The following is a 20,347-nucleotide window of genomic DNA, read 5'->3' as shown; positions in this document are numbered from 1 at the left end:
AGGTGCGGACGGTTGATATAACGAACCGGGAGGACGCGAAAATTGGTGCGATCTCTGCTTTTCTTCTTGCTTCCGACGGCCAGCTACTCACATTAGCGTGAGAACGAAAACGTCTGAAATCGGCCAACAAGTGCTACCTGTCACTCTCAACTTGTACAGGATATTTCTCCAAACTCTCATACCACTGAAGCGTACTCCCGATCATGAAAGCCCAACTACCCCAGAAGGTACTGAGCGACGCCTGATATTGCGCCCAGCTCCTGGTGTCATATCCGAACGCCGGGCACAACGTGAAGCCGATGCCGCCTATTAGGTTCCAGGCCCCAACCCACCATCCCAGCGTTCGAGGAGCAGGTTTCCACCATTTGGACTGAGTCTCGATCATGAAGAGGGCTCCGGAAATGATGAAACCTATACCGCCAACGACTTGTGTAGTCCAGTAGAGGATAATAGTAAGGGTTTGCGACATCTGATCGTATATGCCGGGCAGTGCAGTCAGGCCCGCGATCCAGAAGATTGTTGCGCCGAGCAGCTGGGACATGGACGCTATGAACCCGAGGTTGTGAATGTAGTGGGTCCGTAGTTCTTCGTTTGACGGCCACCAGACCCAGGAGCGCTCTTGCGGCTCCAAAGCGGGTTTTGCTTCGGCGATTTGTCGAGTCCTGACAGCATGCCGTTTGTTGTGGTGGTGCGTGCAATGCGACTTTGACGGCCGCAGCTCTACGCGTACATCCCCCTCCTCTTCATGCGATAGGATCTGCTCCACGGCCCATCCGAAGCACCCCGATCGGCCCTCATTCACAGCTTCTGCTACAAGGAGGAAGGACCCCACCTCGAAGATGCAGACGCCGACAAACGCTGTTATGCCCCCACCATACAATTCCTCGTTTGTGAATTCCGAATCTGGTCGTACCAACGGCAGGAAGACGAAGAAGGCATTGAATAACCATACTACGCTGCCCAACGTGAAGACAAAGGCAACGTCGAAGGAAATATCCCATACGGGGAAGTATGTGAACATACGCCAGATGTTGCGAGCGACGCTACGGAAGGAGGAAGTCGGACGTGGGGTATCGTGCTTCTTCGAGACAGCGGTCTGGCTAGGTTCGATGTCTACGGCATGTCGTCCTTTGCGGTCATTGCGCGAAGTCCACTTGTAGCGAACATCGGGACGGTCGTCGTGGCGGTAATGAGCGCGCGTGGGGTTGAGGAAGGGTATCGGACCGGTGACGCGATTGTCTTCGAGGCGTAGGCCGGTGCCGTGTCTCACGGGTTCGCGTGCTGGGTGGAAGGTTTTGCTGCGTTGCGTGCTGCGCGTGGCTGGGCCATCGCGACTTGTCATGTCAGCTAGCTGTCGTCAACTCGGGTGAGTGTTGCTGTGTCGTTAGCATTGATAAAAGCTATTGGCATGCTCGCGAGATAACTAGCGAGAGAATATTGCGAACCCATGTTTGGACGCGAAGATGCTGTCCGGCTGCGTCATAGCCCCAGATCGTTGGAGTTGTTAGCGTTCCCCAGCCTCGCTGAGTCAGCACCCAGCCTCGTCCCCCGCGCTACTACCTAGGTATGCATGTATGCGGCGTGGTACTCTCAGCACAAAACTCGATCCCTCAAATGCGGCCCACGACTAACTCTATGATCGCAAAGTGCTGCTGAATAGCCATAGAACTGTCGGCAGCCGGTGGAAAAGCTTCCGGTCCACGGGTAGGTGCACAGGTACCTAGGTGGTGTGAGATAGGGCACGCCCGTGATTCCGTGCTGACTGAGGATTGGTATGTTGTGTCTAAGTTGCTCAGTAGCCAGCGATCGTTTCGCCTGCAATTCTTGTCTTACAATCTAGATTCCTTTACTGAACTGCCCATGGCCTATAGAAGTGGATTTATCTAGGCTCCTGCTGACTCGGAAGTCTATAGCAAGCACTGAACAGCCGGCGACCGCGAAGCAAAATTAAGACACCATGTTCACAGGTAAGTCGGTCAGTTTGATCATATTTCAGGACTTTGTTGACACCGGGCCAGACCGATGCCATGTCATCAGTATGGATTCGCATATTCCAACCAAAGCAGACGCACCCGAGTACACGTTTGCTCTGGCGTACCGAAAGCCTGTGCGTATACACCTGGCCAAAATCCAAAGTTGATTCGATCTAACCAGAGGCAGCGGCCTATACCCAAAACCTGGGATAGGATGGCAGGTGACAACGGCGTCGGGTTCCTCGATCTACCGCGAGAGTTGAGAGACATGATCTACAATTACATCTGCACCAATCTGTCGACAAACGGCAACGGCTGGAACGACAAGCACGGCGCTTTGAAGAATTATATCCCGGGCAGTCCCCGATCACGTAATCTTGGTATCATGGAAACATGCCGCCAAGTGCATTGGGAATTCGCCGAAACACTCTACGCGCAGCCCCTTCAACTCTGCCCCGTTTTATACCAATACCGGACGCAGTTCAACGTAGCAGGCTCGCATATCTTGCCCTTGTCGCTAACATATGCACATCTCGTTAAGAAGGTGGCTGTCCTTCACGACACAGGAATTGGAAAATTCCGAGCCCCGTACGACCTATTTGAGACAAAAACTTCAGGCGAGGAGCAATGGCGGCATGTTGTCTCGATTGCAACGCGGTTAGGAAAGCTTTTCCCCAAGATACAGACTGTACGCGTGCTTCATCGCATCTGCCCACGAGATTACGGCGTAGATTACACGTGGCAAACTGTTTGCGGACTACTTGGCGACACCAGAGAGGAGCAAGTCGAGGAGTCTGAAAAGTTCATCAGAGGTGTATGTTGGAGTGATGGGAGAAGCATCAAGATGCCGCCGCAACTGGAGTTGATGCACTTGGACGTTGACACCGTCGTTGAAACGCCTTTGGTTGAAGCGATGAGGAATGTACGAGCAGCCGACATGAACAAGAGAGGACTTAAGCGGAAACGGTCTGCATGAACTAGCATCGCTAGCAAGCGGTCTGTCATATGGTTCGAAATCAATACAGCAGAAGCTGGACAACAAACAAGTTGATAACTCCAATTTGAACTAGTGGTATCAACGCCGAAGGCCTCTTGCACATTCATGGCGCCGCAAGATCATCACCAAACGCCACCGCTGTGCTAATGATACAGAAACCGTGGTAATAATACAAACAAATCCAACACCAGGCCTAGTCTGACCATCATTCCAACATGATCAACATCATACATCACAAACCCCACCCTCACTTCGCCTTATTCTCCTTCCTCCCCTTCTCCCTCTCATCAATCTTCAGCCCCCTAACCAACTGCCGTCCCATCATCCTAGAGATCTCCTTCGCATAATCCGTCATGCGCATGCTATTCCTCTCGTCGTCGCTCTTGCCCTCATACGCTTTCTCGCTGTACGGTGGCGGCGCATCTGTATACCGCGCGTACTCCGCTTCGATACGTTGGAGGTTGGAGTTGGACGACGAGCTCGAGTCGCTGCGGTGGGCGGAGTGGTTCGACGAGTGCGAGTGTGTTGATGGACTGGGGAAGGACGTGTATGAGGAGTTGCGCGCTGCGGAGTCGTCTGTAGTGGAGGCTCCAGAGGGTCTTTGACCAGCAGCGGCGGTTTTGGCGATGGAGGAGGCGGAGTCGTGGCGCGAGGAGAGCATCGAGGAGGGGGTTTCGCGTTCGTTGACGCTGACTTCGGGGTAGTGGTCCATGGCTTCTGTTTTGAGAGTGACTCGATCTCGTAGCAGCGGTAGCAGTAGTAGTGTCAAATCTAGAAAACAAGATCTGAGATGTTTTGTATAACTTGAATGTGGTGTGACTACTAGCGTCCTTTGGTGATGAAAGTGTTATTGGTTGAGCGTGTCCTGCTGCTGCGGTCGATGGCTGGGATATTTAAACAGCTGCCTACTCATACCACGCACATGATGCACATGACACAGACCAATACCAATCCTGTAAGTAATACTACGACGTCATTGCAGCGCCATCGTGCCCAGCCACGCTTTGGCTATCGCAGTCCGGATGAGGAAATGATGTGTGGCTCATCAGAAGACCACGCCTCAAAGACAGGAGTGCGGATAGTGCTCGGTTTCTACGACAAATTGGCGAAGACATTCCACAGCTGGCAAACTCAGTCTTGGACTGTTTAATGACACGCGATGATCTGGGAAGATGATGATGTTGGGGATGAACGTTATCGGGGAGGCGGACACGGAGCAAAGCGAGGCGCAAGCGAAGCGAAGGATGTGTGGCGTTGCGAAATGGATGGGTCCAATGATGTCATTCATCACCATCAGCCGTGCCGTGTCGCACAGCAAAGACCGGAAAGCTGAGCATGCAGATCACAGGACATGATGAAACAATAATTGGCATATACGAAATGATGGGGTATCTTGGGTCCACACAGTGGACAATGCGTGTAACGTGACAGAAGTAGGAGATGGGCGGTAGGACGAAAAGCAGGTACTGAGCCCCAACCAACAAACCTCATGCCCTGACTAGACCCCTGACGGCGTTCTTGAGCTTCCCCAACCCCCGCGAACTCCTCTTGTGGGATTTGTGTCGCTCTAGCTCCATGGCTGTTGGCGCGTTGAAGTTGCCGCTTATTCTTGAGATCTCGTTCTGCGGATTGTGGTGCGCTGGTGATGGCGAATAGTAGTGCTCAGCTGATGAGAACCTCCTCGGACGCCCCGTGTCGTCATCAGAATACGACGATCTTAGATATGCTGAAATGACGGCCTGTTGAGACAGTTGCTCCTCGTCCGATGACCGTGGTGTATGGTGCAGGGTTGCCCGCGGTTGATGCGAGTCTGCACGCTTCCGGGACGAAGGCATGAACGATGCAGAGCGCTGATTTGGGTCTTCAGGTATATCGCTCATGGAGTATCTCGCTAACACAAAGTTAAGGATGGTGTTGGTGAAAAGGGTGTTCATCGCTTACGGTGTTGCCGTTGAGACCTCTCCTGCCGCTCTTGTTTCTTTTGCTTCTCCATGTTCGCTTTCTCGTGCCAAAGAGTCTGCAATGTATGATAATGCGCCGTTTGAGAATCTTGCGCAAACTCTTTCCGTGGGTGATAAAGTGAAGATGCGCAACGCTTGAACGCAATGAAACACAACAAGAACCTCGAAATTAAGGAAACACCCACCTTTTCATACTTATCAACATAGCCATCAAGTAACTTCGCCCAATGCACGTGGTACCATGGTAAAATACCATAATCCCACGTCATCGACTGTACCTCCCAATCAAGTTCATCCCACGAGAAGCTACAGAAGTCAAACCGCGGATCGGAAACAAGACGGGTAACCGGTCAACCTAAGCCTCGAGCGCCCCGCATGCTGCCAACTTGGCGGGCGATGATGTCCAGTTAAGGTTGCCTCGCATGGCATAGTACTTGTAGTGTTGGTGTCATCCGGGAACCCGTATCCGCGGCTGAAGTGAGCGCTGGGTGATGTGAATGGCGGGGTTGGATGCAGGGCAGCCTTAGCCACGTCGCAAGCGATACACGGTGTAGATACGAGGAGATCGGCACAAGGCTGTGAGAGATCGTGAGATGGATGTTCTGGCGAGTGAAGTGCTGCGATGGTGGAGCGATGGATTATCATGACGATATTGGGTCAAGAACGCGACTGGTCGACGGACCTTCATACTCGGGGTATGTAAGGGAGGTGGCGCACGCAGCAGCCAAGACGCAATTCAAGTGCCATCATGATACGCCCGCAAAGAGTGTACGAGCTGTACAGTACTGTAAGACGCACCTCAGGTAGTGCGAAAGTTCTCAAAGGAAAACCGTTCGTGAGGGTGGAACAGGATTGACATTGCAGGTGGGCATCTCGACATTAGACTGTGGGGGTAGGACCGAATAGCATCAGCCGAATTCCCATCGAACATTCACCCTCATCTCTCCAAAGTGCGATCTTCGAAATTCGCCTTCATCTCGCGAGCAAGAAAGAAGCTCTCAAACACGTTCCGTTGTCCTGATGTACAGGGGGCTCATCTGCCCTCGCTTCGCACCCTCGCACAGCCCAAAGTGGCAATAATTCCTTCCAAACACCCCCGTCGCTTCTCCTAACGGTGCACAGCCAACGTCCTCCGCCCTGCCCTTACTCTCTCCCACACAGCAAAGATGAACACACCATTGCGCGCCTGACTTTTCCTTCTCGAACAATGGAACAACTCACAACCTAAACATAGTAACACACGTGCAGCCACCTCACGTTTTTCTTCAAGGCACGCTATGGCGATCTGTTAGGGCCGAGGCGCAGCACAGCAGGCCGGCGGCCGGCCTCGGATGCCTGACCGCAACGCGTCCCACAAGTGGGCCTCCGAGATGATGATGGATGGGCGCTGACGCGGTGTTTTTCGAGCGCTCGACCGTCGGACTCAGCCCATGTGGGTTCTTTTCGATAAATAGGAGGAGGGTTTCACCATGGAATGTGGGTGAGCTGTTGATTTTTTTGGTGGGCTTTGTTATTACTATTATCAAGCTCTATATATCGATTCAGATATTCTTATCACTACACAATATATTTGCGCATATATCAACGGGTTATTACTTCTTCTCGTTCACACACATCACGGATTAATAGGGAAAGAGAAGTCGTCCGTAGCACTTGCAAGTTTTCTCGTACGTACCACCTCCACATCCTGTCATCCCGCAGCGGGACGCCGGCCGAGCAACGAAAAGCCCTCAACAAGCATCATCCCTAACGCGCTTCCAGGGGTCTACGCAACATCTTCCCTGATCCACCTTCAAAAGCCATCTAGAACCTGCCCACATAGCAGTACTCCGGCCAGCCACCCCGACAACCAACCTGTTCTTGGCCCTCTCCAAACCCGTAAACAAAGCGTTACGGAACGAAAGGCATCTACCACCTGCCACCCGCATCCGAGCACACACGAAAATATTCTTAGCCAGGACACGAGCATCAATATTGTTGTTGGTGTAGCTTTCCCTTCTCGTATTCAGCACAGAGTCGGTACACTACTACATACTGCCGTCTATTCTTAAACTTTCGGCCCTACCGCATCGTACCGTACCCGCAACCACTACCACCAAAAGCACGATACGATCGACATACCAGACCCTCGAAGAAAAACCTAAAAATGGATTCGCACGCGCAAACTACGACGATCAATACGCAAACATCGTCTGCATCGTCGTCACGAGACTCGTCGCCTAATACACCCATCACACCTTTGTCGCCTGCGTCATCGGCAGGTAGCGGATACTTCAGCCGTTCGTCGTCCGGACTGGCATCGCCCCAGGTGCCGTACCACATCATTGTTACGTTCGATGGCAAGGTGCGCGAGATGCTGCGGATAGAGAGGCAGAGTGAGGATATGGGTGAGGAGCGGAGGTCCAGGCGGACGACGCCCCGACCGAGGTATTATGCGAGGAACTCAGAGGAATAAACACACGGATATAAATTGTTGATTGGATGCGTTGGCGAAAATTGGCGTTTACGATTTTAATGACTTGAGCATACTGGAAAAGACGGTTCGCGACGTTGCGACTGTCATTGGCGACAAGGAATGGGACACAGAATCTGCGCAAATAGCTGGAATATTGTCAGTAATTGTAAATATAATCGAGAAGAAGGGTCTTTATTGTACCTTGTACTATCTACCGGATCCAACAAGAAGGAACTTCGCCACCTACAACCTCTTCCGCGTCATTCCATCTTCACTTTCTTAGGCGCAATATCGCAGTACACCCTCGGCGAGGACGATACCTCCCTCTTCCCCAGACTCGAAAGCGTCCGCGACGCATTCTCGGAACGCTTCTCAATGCGAATGATGCAGCTCTGTTGGCCCTGGTCTTCATTCACCACCCACATCCTGATCTTATCCTTGTCGACGTCTTCGCGACAGATGATATGTATCTTATCATTCAGCCCATGTGGCTCCACTGCAAGAAGTCGTCCTGACGTAGGACCAAAAGGCGGATCAACTCCGCGTCTACTCCGCGATAACCGGATTCGGAGGTCGCACACCTCATGGGCTAGTAGAGCGAAGCCTTCTTGCTCGAGACGCTCCATCGCGAGTCCCATCAGGTAGAAGAGCAGCGACTCGTCGTAATCGCAGCCTGCTTCGCCTTCCACGGTGATGAAATCTCGCAGGGCGGAACTTTCTGCGAGGTCTGAAGGTGGGACCACGGATTCGCTTCGTGGCCAGGTGATGAGGTGGAAGGGGATTGCGGAGTAAGGGAGGAGCTGGTAGCGCATGCGACATGGGCTGGTCTTGAATGAGGTTTGCTCCATCAATCTCCTTCGGGAGGGCTTTTTCGTCGGTTCCTTCGGTCCGTTCTTGATAGCGAGTACGCGGGCGTGCGGTCGAACTTGGCCATTCTTGATGACAAGTGCGTGGGCGGGAGGCTGAACTTGGCTATTCCAAGCATGCTGGTATTGCTTGGTGATAGAGGGCAAACCCGGATGAGCATGGGCTGTCGACTGTGGTGGAGGTTCCACTGTCTGCTGGAGAGCATCTTGGAGGCGAAGTTGCTCCTTCAGCGCGAAGATGAATTCGCTGTCTACCACCGCGTCGAAGAGCTTGTATAGCTGTGAGGTGTCGCGGAGGTCAAACTCTTCTTGGCCATGTTGCCCGATCAATGTCACTGTTGAGACAGGTTTCTTGGCCTGGTTCACCCTGATGAATGCACGTTGGGTGATGTTCTGCTTGGGGCATCCATTTGGTGTCTGGTATCTCTGATCAGCTTTTTTTTCGTTGGATTCCACCGACTCGATCATGCAAACTTACATGGAGATACATCCGATTGGGAGCAATAGGAGTCCATGAGCCCGGAGGCCAAGCAGTGTTCACAATAGCTGCCAAAGCATTCGCGCGATTGTCGACGGAGAAAGCGTCCTGTGCTAAGAGCCCGTATGCTCTCTGGAGTGGCTGGGTAACGGGTTGGTTGTTCCGAAGCTCCTGAAAGTAGCACGCGTATGCAATCCGGCGGAGATTCAAGAGCTTTTCTCCAAGAGTGATGTGGTAGGGACCATTGCAGAATGATGCATCTGAGTTATTACACCCGAGAAAAGTAAGAAGCTCATCAGGCAACACCATGATTGTTTGGTGCGCAGGTGATGTGATGAAGCTTTGTCGGCGACGAGTGCGTAAGTGAAGACTCAGACTGGAGTTGTCTCCGGTGATGGCCGCCTACACAATTCCTGAAGACAATGTCGTTAGCAAGCCTGGATAAAGCGATTGTGGGTTCAAAGAGCTACTCACCTGTGTCGAGTAGCCACGACGCAAGCGGTGTCAGTGACTGTCAATGTTTTCCGCAGCAGTGATCGAGGCGAACCTCAGATCTAGGCGTGTCTTCAAAGCGGGCCAGTAGCATTGATGTGGTTTGCTTGCAAGATCGATGAGTTGAGAGACTGAACTTGTGATGGGATTAGATGGAAAGTGTGTGGTTGCAGCTGTTGTTGCTCAGGAAGAGAGAAGGTATACCCCGTCATTCCGCACCTGCTGAGGTCAGCAGGGAGGAAACGGCGACTGCATATGTACTATGAATACTGATGTAAGAATCGATATTGATGTTGCTCTGCTCCGGGCAATGAGTGTACACTGTGGCCCATAACGCTCCACTTACGGGCCGGGCAGACGACCCCCGACGGGACGGCCCAGCTCTATGGCATGCCATTACGGTATAGCTAGTACATTCTTAGCTTATTCCTTATCGTGTACCAGGATATCACGACTCTGGAAGGCCGGTGCGGTGTTGAGTGCGGAGTTCTCATTAACTCCAGCGTTTCACGACACTGGCATCGCTCGAGTTTGTCCATAACCGCTGCTCATGATACTTTTCGCACTGGTATACTTGATGTGCCGCTCATTACTCATGCACTATGCTGACAGGCTTTCTCCGACTGCTAAATCTCTCGCAACGATCATGCGACAGCCTCAAGGCAGTCAAAGTGATGCAACAACCACGAAGGACGAACGCGCGGCGGCAGATCTCCCCAAGTTCATGAAGCCACAAAGCTTAATCAACTTATGGTGGTAATATAAACGACAACCAAGCTTTTGTTCGGTCTTTTGGAGTGCGCGTTCGTCTTCAGGGTCGCTAAGCTAAACTTCAAGATGGCTTGAATCGCCACCTGCATTTCTGTCAGCCCAGAATAGTTGTCATGTCAAGTAGCACGCAGGAGTACTGCGCGATTCTCGTGTCAGGAGCAAGCAGTCAGAGCACTGATGCGTACTCTTACTGTCTCGGCGGGGACTTCAGTGATGTTCCAACGCCGGTGTATGGGTCGCTCAGGTTCTTGAGGTGGATACCTACCGTTGAGAAGAAAGATGCTCCAATGTGAGCTCGGCATATGCGATCATTCACGAGAAGGAATTTGGAACGTACCAGAGACATCGAAGGGTCCAGAAGGTGGGCCAGGTGGGGCGTTGACCAACTCAACCATCACATGAAGTGTCCAGAAGAAGCAGAGTATGAGAGAAGAGTATGGTATGAAGCAAGCAAGTACATTGTCCTCCACCATGAATCATGCTTCAGTATCTCATGAGCCGAAGGCCAACAAGCAATCGTAGAAGCAAGCATACGAGCAAGCATGTAAGCAAGCAATCAAGCAAATGTACACGTGGTACTGCCAGAGAGATACAAGTAAGACCCCGAAAACCTCCTCACTGAGTAGACACACAAAGTCTCTCGTATACCAATCCTCCTACATCCAAACCGGTATATACCTTCCCATTCAAAGAAACTTTTGGTTCAAAGAACGTAGCAGTGCCGATGCGTGCTTCTGTATAATCTTTCTGCACAGTGCGCGAAGTTCTCGCGTCACCTAGGCGCCTTTGTCGGTGTTCTTGGAAGAGTCCTCGATAGAGCCGTCATTGACAGACCCCTTCTTGGCCGAACCCTCCTTGAAAGAGCCGTCCTTGATGGAGCCGTCCATGATGGAACCCTCTTTGCCGAACTTGTCCTTGGTAGGCGTACTCATCGGGGACAAGTTCTCGAAATGATCGACGAGCGACTTGATGCTGTCGCTGGTCTTGCGTCTCCTAGTCTCAGTGCCGCTGAACTGGCTCGGGGTACGTACAATCTCGTTGCGGACAGGTGCGAGCGCAGTCCTCTTCTCCCAGGGGATGGTTGGCTGCCAGGGCGAGGAGGGTACTGCACGTGCGGATTCAGCTCCGAGGAACCTCTGGAAGTCGGATGGTCTTAGAGATCTGGTTGAGCTCATGGAGATGTTATCGATATTGTCTTCGGTAATCTCGGTTTCCTCCATCTCTTGAGTGCCTTCAGTCTCCTGGGCATCTTCCTCGGACTCGTCGGACTCGTCGATCTCGGTTTCCTCGACGTCTTGAATCTCCTTAGACTCCTCAATCTGGTTGATGTCCGTAGTCTCAACGTGTCTTGTAGCCGCCCAATCGGTAGTTTCGATCATCGGGTCGACAGGATGCTCATTGATGGCCGAAAGCGGAAGGTCATCGAGAGACCTGTGCGGAACGTCCGCGTCGTTGAGAGTAGAGATCGAAGGTGAGATACGTGGAGTCGGGTGACCCTCGACGGTGGCCTGCGAGCTGGTCTCGGAGAAGTCCTCGTCGCTGAACTCGTCGATGAAGTCCTCGTTGCGATCTCCATCCTGAGCTGTCGTACTGCGATTACTGTCCTCACTCCCGACAAGAGTATCGCCATCGCCCTATGCACATCAGCAAACTTACCCGCCAATCTCCACCACTTCCTCAAAGTAAGAAGAAAGAGTCGACGTACCTCAGGAACAAAGATCCTCCCCAACACCGTCTCCATCTTCCCCGCCAGGCCCAGTACACTCGGACAAGCAACCTTCATGACCACCTGCTTCACCTCGCCGGAACCTCCCGCATACTCAATCACACGACGCTCCTCCTCCAAATTGAACGCTTGAAAAACAACGCCTTTAACGACTTCTTCGCCGCTCCACTCACCAAAGTTTACCGCATCGAATGCGAGCGTGTTGGGTCCATCGCCAGAGCGCACGGAACGTCGGTAGCCGGCTACGCGTGCTTTGCGTAGCTTGGGCACTCGGGACAGCATGAGCGAGATCTGTTGGGGTGGTGAGTTGGAGTTAGCGTGTAGCTTGTGTGTGGTGAGTATGGTTGGGACTTGCTTTGAGCATCTTCTCAGTGACACCATCGCAAAGGAAATACGCGACCGGGTAGCCGGTCGAAGCGGTCGGCTTGGTGTCAACTTGCGATGCCATCGCGTCAGAGTCGTGGTGGTTGCCTGAGGCTGGTTGATCCATTGCGATTGCGGTTGCGATCGCGTGAGTCTCGAGTAATTTTGAAGTAAAGGTAGAGGGCGTGTGGGTGAGAATAAGGAAAACGAGGTGAAGAAAAGCTGGAGGTGAGAGAGCGCGCGGGGAGCTCGGGCCCTTTGTGCGACGATGAATAGTGAGTAGTGAGAGTGAAGATATCCGTTTGTTGTTGTCAAGACCTGCGTTTGTCGCGCCGCGCACCGGCGGATAAGTCGATAGCGCACCTTCCAATCCAATAGATCCAGATAAGAAGAGAGCGATTGCGGTACGTGGGAGCCATCTCATCTCATCTCACCTTCACTGAACATCCTTCCAAGGTTTCGTGCTCCCATCACCATGACAACACAATCTTGAGATGAACGACGATAAAGACAGAAAACACCATTCATGATATCCTACAATGTATGCACTTCGACGATGACGGAGAAAGTAAAGAGCATTCGCGCCTCGAAACCACATCCAGTTACATCCATCCCGTCCCCAGTACAAGTTTCGCCGAGCAATGCTTATTCTACATGAAATGCGCAGCAAAGACATACACGAACGGATATTAGAGATACCCAAAGACGATTTCCGAAGAACTCCCTTGCTTTTTCTGTATCATCATGAACCAAAAGACTGAGAAAACGATACCAAGAAAACCCTGAGCATTCGTCACCCTTCCTAGCCCACCATGCTCATCTCGGTTTTCCCCGTCCCACGTACGTTTATCGTTGACCCGTTGTTTTGCCAGCCAGCCCAGTGAGTCGTGATCCCGCAAGCGGTTGAGAAGTCGCCGAGTGATGCGTATAGAAAAGGTATTACACCGAGAAGGAAAGAGATGACGGCCGTGTGGTTGATCCTAAGAGAGATACACTAACCGTCGGACTACGCTGGGCGTATGAAGAACGGCGGAAGGTTATTGGTGCCCTGGAGGTACACTCGTGCTGAAAACGTCGAGATCTTGCCACCAGCTGCCTAAGCTAGCGGTCGTGGGCTCGACTGTGCATGCGTGAAAAGTGCATTGAGAAGTCGCTCAACCTTCAAAAGAAGACGAGTCAGTATGATTGGACAGAAGAGTAATAAGAAGATTACGTACTTCAGGAGCCGCTTTGACAAACGGCAAGTCCCAGAATGTGTATGTTGGATTCTTAAGGATTTCCAACAACGTGATGATGAGTCCCCATGGGTGAGGACGATGGACCAGCAGGCGCTCCAACAACACTCGGGTGATCGTCTCTTGGATTTCCAACGCCAACGAATCGTCGTTCGGGGGCCCGAATAGGTGTAGCAGCGTATAGCTGTAGAAGTGAGTATGCGTGTTCGGGAAGCGGAGCTGGTTCGCGATGGCGCTAATGAAGTGGAACCTGGCTTCGGGGTGGAAGTCCTTGACGAGCCTCTCGATGACCTTGGTGGCTGGGCTCTCCGCGTCAAAGATCGGTACGCTGGCTGGGCCGGTACCTAGAGAGGAGATTCCAATGTACAGAGTGATCGCATGTATCAACGTTGGGTTTGCGGTCGTTGAAACGAGCTCAAAAGCTGGCGACTGAGCCTCTGCGTAGTAAACAGCTTGACACACTTTATCAACATCCTGGTTCTTTAGGTCCGAGCCCTTGAGGAGGTTGTCTATAGCACCCTTGATACCTGCATCGGAAAGTACCTGCGCGATGTCGGCACGAATGACCGGGGCTTGAAGGTCGTGCTCCAGTCGGTCGGCCTTGAGCCCAGCCGTGAACGGGTCTGGCATCTCCAGGATTGTGGAAGGGTACGCACTGACGATGAGATTGCGCAGTTGCGTGCAGTGCATGGGGATGCTGTTGCAGAATCGGAAGTGATTCTCGACTAGGAACTCGGGGAAATCATGGTGGATCACCAGTAGAACGCGCAAAACACCGCGGTAGAACTGTTCAGCCATGACAGTCTCTCCAGTTGGCTTGATGAGCTTCCCGGTGAAGATCAAGAGTGTTTCCACAAGTTGAGCGTAGACGTCCCATCGCTTGTCTCCTTGGCCCTCTTCCAGCATGGCAGGCACGAAGATGCGATGAGCAACTAGTGCCAGCCAAGAGAACGTAAATCGTTGGATGTGCGAGGGTTGGATGACCAATAGAGCCCTAGCGACTGCAAGGAAGACATCGGCCTTCTGGTCTGCTAAAGCCTCTTCCTTTACCGCATCGTTCAGATGGAACAGGATGGCAGAGAACAGGCGGAAGAAGACCTTCTGGTTGAAGGCGTCGCCTCGTGTGCTGTGGTGGTTGCAGAGAACGAGCACTACTACGACGAGTATTTGATCCAGGTACCTAGCCTTGCTTTCTTTGACAGCTTCGTCTTGCTCGCCCTGATAGACGACGAGATCGACGACAAGCCGGCCAAGCGCATCGATTTTGACTGTCGCAATGTCTTCGTTACCATTACCGTACGGCACTGAGTGTTCCTGCTCGTATGCAGTCACTGAAGAGTCAATGCAGGTGCGAATGAAAGCGACTGAGGACTCTTGAGTTTCCATCACTTTCTGTTGATGGAGCTGGTAGATGAAAGCGCCAACCGTCTTCTTCGGCATGGGTTCCATCTGGAGATGTACCCACTCATCAAACACATACTCCAGCTGATCCTTGTGCCCAGAGGGCGGCGGTGTAAGCATTGACTCGGTGGAGGATGCCTGCAGGTTGGCGATGACGCGCTTTCCAAGCTCAAAGGACGGGTCCTCTGCTAGCCAGGTAGTAAGAGCGTCAATTGACATGGCGAAGTCGGCACGGAACGCACTCGGGTGGTCGTTGAGTAGGAGTTCCTCCATCAAACTGGACAACATCTCTACTGCGGCGACGCGTCGTTCTTGAATGGCTTTGGCGATAGTCGTGTTAAGACGGTGCATGTCCATCAGGCTGACCTCCATGAGAGCGATCATGACCGTGGACTTGAAAATCCTGTCATCATCGTGCAGAGTCGCCAACCACATGAGTACCTGCCGCGAAGTCTGGACGGACAATTGACAAAGATGGCTCAGTAGATGCGCCATGACTTCAACCTCCAAACGACTCAAAGAGTCGGAGAAGAGGTGGTTCGTGACCTGGCCTGCAATGCGGAAAGCCCACGTCTCTTTGTTGGGTCCTGCATACTCAACGCTTGTGATAAGCTGATCGAAGACTTGATGAACAGTGCTGTTACCAGGCTGAAGTTCGCTGATGCGTTCCTCTGGTGCCTCCTTGATGACGCGAGTGAGCTCAAGGAGTAGATCCTCAACACCCCGCTGGCCGCGCTCTAGACCTGGAGCTTCCATATAGCCGTTGGGTTGTTGTTGCGCCAAGGGTGCATGGGGTGTCTGAAGACTCTGTAGGCGCGGTTGCTGTGTTGGTTGACGCGGCTCTGCCGGCGCAGCACCCGGAGTTGGGAGGTTTGGTACCGCCGCGAATTGATCTTGGAGAACGTCTGGGAGCTGACGTCCACCATCTTGCGAGGCGTTATTAACGTGGCTAGCACCGCGTGACTGTCTACCAAACTCCTCGTAGATGGCCAATTGTTCGCGGTTTAGACCACCAGGCATCTGCTTGTACGGTTCAGGGATGTAGAATGCCCATGGGCTGATGTTCGCATCCTTGAAAGGCTCATTTGGACGAGAGCTGCGGAACATGCGACGGACGCGGACGGCATCCTCGATCTGCATGTCGATCTCTGCGAGAGACGACATCTCAGCAGCCTGCTCGACCGTATTGCAGACTAGATCAAGGTTGTCGTTGACAAACATGAGGATATGCCCCTCTGGAAGAGCTTGATCGGGGAGGTCTCGGGCGGTGACGCGGATGTTGTTCTGGATACTCATACGCAATGGCTCCTTGCAGGTAACAAGAGCCAAGGCACCGGAGAGAGCCTTGACAACAGTGTGCGCTGCGTTGCGGAGCTTCTCCTCATCTGGTTCCATGGCAAAGTCTTTGTTGATTAACTGCGATGTCGAGATGGCGGCAATGGTAACGGAGCGCTCTACAACAGGTGCGATGATCTCTTGGATGGCTTGGTTGACAGCAGTGAGGAAGATCTTCTTCAGTGCCGCTGGAGGGACCGCACTGTTTCCAGACGGTGGGTATTGGAGCTGGTTCGTGAAGTCGGGGAGAGCCGCGGTGATAGCCGCTGACGAGAAGCGCTCGTTGGGACCTCGGGTGCCACGGTTCAGGCTCATGATGGAAAGATCGCCAAACGCTTCCATTCCGTCAGTGACCATGGATCCCAGGAATTCCTCATCCGCGGGTGGTCGGCCTCGGATACTGTTTGTAGGATCAATGTTCTTGTGATCAAGTTCCAAGCCTTTGCAGAGAACTTCGATCTCGAATTTCTGGTTAAGTTTCAGATCGGCGAAGTGGTAGAGTTCCATGAGAACTCCCAGCATTTCCATGAGCCAAGGATTGGGGGGCTTGAAGATTGTAGACTTTTGGGCCTGTACAAGTACCTTGCAGGTAAAGGGAATCACAAGCAGAAGACGGTCGGTGTCGTAGCCCTCGTGCAAAAGATCCTTGAACGAAATGTTACGGAACTTGATCGGCTGGTCGCGGGCGATTGTCAATGAGCCAAGCCAAGAGCCCAAATTCTTAAGATGGCCACGCTCTGTAGAGCCCAGCGTGGAGTCGGTGTTGAGCATGCGGATGACGCTTGAATACGTCTCACGGAGCACCTCTGCCCAGAGGGTCTTGTCGTTGAAAAGGTCTAGCATATCGAGGTACAGCTGCTGGAAGTTGGGCTGCATCTTGGCACGCTCCTCGACGAGATAGTTTGCGAACCATTGGTGATGCCTTTCTTCGACGGCTTCAGTGAGGTCGTTGATCTTATCGCGCAGATTACGCTCGGAAACGTTGTTCAATACGAACAAAACCTTGTCCTGCACGTCCTCGTCTGGGTCCTCGTAGAGCTCAGGGCGGAGAGGGGGGTCGACGTAGAGGCAGGAGAACTTGGGTACAGCCGGCTCCTGGTGCAGAGCTTCATCGATGCCGTTGCCGTTCGTCATGCCTATGCCGTTGTGACCGTCACCGTTCACTTCACCGAGCTGCTGACCTACGACTTCTTCAGCTTTAATAAAAATCTCAGTTCCTTGGAGCCCAGGGACAATGAGAAGCTGATCGCAGTAATTGGGCCACTCAGAAAGTCGGTTCGAGAAATGGATCAGAGCTTGGAGACCAAACTTATACATACTGTCTTCGGGTCTGTATTCCTGAACAGCTTCTAGAACCATAGCCAGTCCCACCTGAAGTGCAATTCGGGACAAGAGGTTGAAGTTGATGATACCCCCGAAAAGCACAGCAGTCGTGGCTAAAGCTTCTAGAGGATATTCCCCGAAGCAGTTGTACTCGTCGAAAAGGCCATGAATCATGCATGCGAACAATTCCTGGTCCGCGGGGTCGCGCGATTCTTTGTACTTCTTGAGTGCTGAGATGATGTCTCTGACGTCGCTATCGCCGCTGTACATATTCTTGAAATGCTCCTGCATCTTTTTGTCGGCATCGTCTGGAAGCGAGTTTCCATTCTGCCCGTTGGCATCGATGATGTCATCTACGCCTTCGCCATAGTTGATTAATCGCGGGTACGCCTGGATGCAGTTCCTTTGGAGGGGCAGCAGCTCGGGCTCGGGTAGACCACAGTCTGAGAGGAATCCAAGCAATGGGTATACTGTCTTGACTGCGAGTGGCAGATTGAGAGGTAGATGGTCGTCTCGTGCTCGTTGCATCTCTTCCGCAGCCCGCGCACTCAGAAAGTTAGTCAGGATGCGACGGAATAATGGTCCTGCCTGGTCGAAAGTCTGCTCCAGCCAGGGCTGGAGATCAAACTTGCCGCGCGCATGAGCTTGTGCAGCCAGGTCCAAGCTGATGTCAGTATTACTGCGAATCAGTTGCTCTAACCAGTTGTTCGTCTCGGCGTGCTCGAGCACCAGGGTAAGGGTCATCGAATCGGCGTTGTATGCGTCAACAAAGCGATCTGTAAGCCATTGGAAATCCTGCTTCCAAAGACCATAGAGGACAAAGTTGTATATGGGCAGCTTCTTCTGGAAGTAAGGGTCAAACAGCTGTTTCAGTGCTTGTTCCTGCAAGGCACCCCAGGGTTTCGGTACTGCCGCTGCCGCTACCAGGAACTCCGCTGTGTGTGGATTAATCACCAAGTCGGGTATGCCCATGAGCTGTGCGGTGTGATATGTCTCGGACGTCTGGAAGATCATGTTGAATAGCGCGGCGGTCGCGTCGAGCGAAACGAAGGGATGCTTGACGGCCTCTTCTGCGAATGACTTGGCGTCGTCGGAGGCGTTCTCGAATGTCTTCATCGAGTAGGAAGTGCGCAACCTGGGAATCTGGGTCACGTCCAGCTCTTGCCGTGTAGAAGACAGGAAAGCGACTACAAAGTACAGCTGCGTCAAGTCATGCTGCCATTGCCCTCCCCATAGTGCCTGTATGTCGAACTTCTCGTTGTCTTGGGCGACGGGGAGCAGCGCATTGTAGATGGCCAGAAACTGGTGGCGCTCGATGCGCAGGTGATCGCGGTCGAATGCCAGAACAACGTCCTGCCAGTCTATTCTCTGTCCGGTCCGGTGTTCGCGCAGTGCGGCTACAAAGTTCTTGGCGTTGTATCCGGTGGAGAGGGCGAGGTAAAGGAGCACCGCCGCGACTTGCTGGTAGCTGATGTCGCGCGTTTCGGCCGACGCGAGCACCTCTTTGCATGCCTCCACCGTAGCTGTGCCTTGCGGACCTGCCTGTCTTACAAGCTTGACCAGCGGGTTCCGCGAGCCGTCCGTGAGCTCGACGAGTATGAGTTTCGATTCGACAATGCCGGGGATCTGTTGGTGTGTCTGCTGGTATCGCATCTGGACGGCGTACGCGAGGCTCATCTTCTTCTCTTCGTCCCAGCCTTGTGGTGGGTCTTGCAGTAGGCGTTCGACGAGGGCGGCGAGGTATTCGTGGCTCATGTCTTCTGGCTGGGTGGGTTGCGCAATGGCCATTAGCAGGTCGTCGCCGACGGTGGAGAGGACGGCATCGGCTGATGAGAGTTAGCGTGAGAATCAATTGGGAGGTGAGAGAGCCCACCTTTAGTCCGGAGATCTGTCTTCCTGCAAGCGAGGGCTAGCATCGTCTTTGCGACCGAGTCGAGCTTGAAGTGGGCGATGAAGGCGGCGAGATCGAAGTCGCGGAACAGGTCGCCCTCGCTGGAGCTTATTGACTCTGCAATCTTGTCTGCCTGCTCGGGCTCCTTCCGTATCTTGTGCACCTCGGTCAGGAGGATCTGGTAGCTGCCGTTGGGGTCGGCGTTGCGGGCGCCGGTGCCGAAGATAGTGGCTGCATTGTTCTGCAGCACGCGGCGGAAGTATTTGGAAAAGACCTCCATGCCGTTGGAGTCGACCAGCTAGCGGCGCGTCAGTAAAGTGCCAATGGGGCAGGGGCGATGGGACAACGAACCTTCCTGATCTGCTCGGTTTGCGTGTCCCACTTGGCGCGGTCTTTGTCGTCCTTTACGGGGCCAAACTGACTGAGCAGCAGGAATACCTGGGCGATGACAATGCGGGAGAGGTTCTGCGAGGACGCGCCGGAGGGGTTGCTGGCGGTGCTGGGGGAGCCCGTGGTGCTCGAGGTGGAGAGGGAGGGCGAGGCGCGGACAAGCTTGGAGGCTCCTCCGCCGCTACTTGACTGTGCACCGGCGCCGTTGGTAGCGGCTGCGGCGGAGGAAGCCAGTTGCTGAGCAGCGTGGGGCGCTATGGTCCTGGGTCCTCTCGAGGACAGCAGCTGGCTGGCGGGGAGCTGCTGTCCTGCGGCGGGCGGGAAGGGCGACGAAGTTATCGAGGCGGCCGACGACTTGCGGGACCTGACCAGGCGTGACGACACCGAGGCGGGCGGCAGCGAGGGGAAGTTGGAGGCGGCGGGCGACTGGCTGGGCCGCGAGCTGCTGGGCGAGGGCGTGCTGGAGTTGCGCTGGTCGTGGGCAATTGCGGTCGAGATGGGCGAGGGACGTGTGCTTTGGTTTGGTCTCGGGCCCCAGGGGTGTTGCTGGCTCATCGAAAGCGTCTTTCCATGAGTAGCGCGTGGCAGGCGGGGGAGAGGTGGTGGTGATGGCGTGGGAGTGGTGTTGAACGTGATGGATGTTCAGGCTCGCCCATGTAGGAAAGCGATGTTCTTGGCAGAGTTTAGTAG

At 53.4% G+C, this 20,347-nt stretch overlaps 5 protein-coding genes across 5 annotated transcripts; 1 reads left to right on the top strand and 4 right to left on the bottom strand.

Moving 5' to 3' along the window:
• Positions 1 to 133: 133 nt before the first annotated feature.
• J4E83_005648 (uncharacterized protein) lies at positions 134 to 1,342 on the bottom strand (the record flags this gene model as incomplete). The annotated part of the gene is made up of 1 exon (XM_049332566.1): positions 134 to 1,342. One exon carries the CDS (start codon positions 1,340 to 1,342, stop codon positions 134 to 136), a length of 1,209 nt encoding a protein of 402 aa, XP_049188374.1.
• Positions 1,343 to 1,957: 615 nt separating this feature from the next.
• On the top strand, positions 1,958 to 2,949 carry J4E83_005647 (uncharacterized protein; the record flags this gene model as incomplete). The annotated part of the gene is made up of 3 exons (XM_049332565.1): positions 1,958 to 1,967; positions 2,019 to 2,107; positions 2,161 to 2,949. 3 exons carry the CDS (start codon positions 1,958 to 1,960, stop codon positions 2,947 to 2,949), a joined length of 888 nt encoding a protein of 295 aa, XP_049188373.1.
• Positions 2,950 to 3,217: 268 nt separating this feature from the next.
• On the bottom strand, positions 3,218 to 3,682 carry J4E83_005646 (uncharacterized protein; the record flags this gene model as incomplete). Its single annotated transcript, XM_049332564.1, has 2 exons — positions 3,218 to 3,458; positions 3,516 to 3,682. The coding sequence occupies 2 exons, from the start codon at positions 3,680 to 3,682 to the stop codon at positions 3,218 to 3,220; spliced, it is 408 nt and encodes a 135-aa protein (XP_049188372.1).
• Positions 3,683 to 7,646: 3,964 nt separating this feature from the next.
• Positions 7,647 to 8,720, bottom strand: J4E83_005645 (uncharacterized protein; the record flags this gene model as incomplete). Its single annotated transcript, XM_049332563.1, has 2 exons — positions 7,647 to 8,676; positions 8,713 to 8,720. 2 exons carry the CDS (start codon positions 8,718 to 8,720, stop codon positions 7,647 to 7,649), a joined length of 1,038 nt encoding a protein of 345 aa, XP_049188371.1.
• Positions 8,721 to 10,769: 2,049 nt separating this feature from the next.
• Positions 10,770 to 20,212, bottom strand: J4E83_005644 (uncharacterized protein; the record flags this gene model as incomplete). The annotated part of the gene is made up of 5 exons (XM_049332562.1): positions 10,770 to 11,627; positions 11,699 to 12,010; positions 13,300 to 19,202; positions 19,250 to 19,565; positions 19,619 to 20,212. 5 exons carry the CDS (start codon positions 20,210 to 20,212, stop codon positions 10,770 to 10,772), a joined length of 7,983 nt encoding a protein of 2,660 aa, XP_049188370.1.
• Between the last annotated feature and the right edge of the window lie 135 nt (positions 20,213 to 20,347).

The sequence above is a fragment of the Alternaria metachromatica genome (assembly GCF_023757995.1).
Source record: "Alternaria metachromatica strain BMP 0045 chromosome Unknown scaffold_11, whole genome shotgun sequence".
NCBI lineage: Eukaryota > Fungi > Ascomycota > Dothideomycetes > Pleosporales > Pleosporaceae > Alternaria > Alternaria metachromatica.
This window is presented reverse-complemented; position numbering and strand designations above follow the sequence as displayed.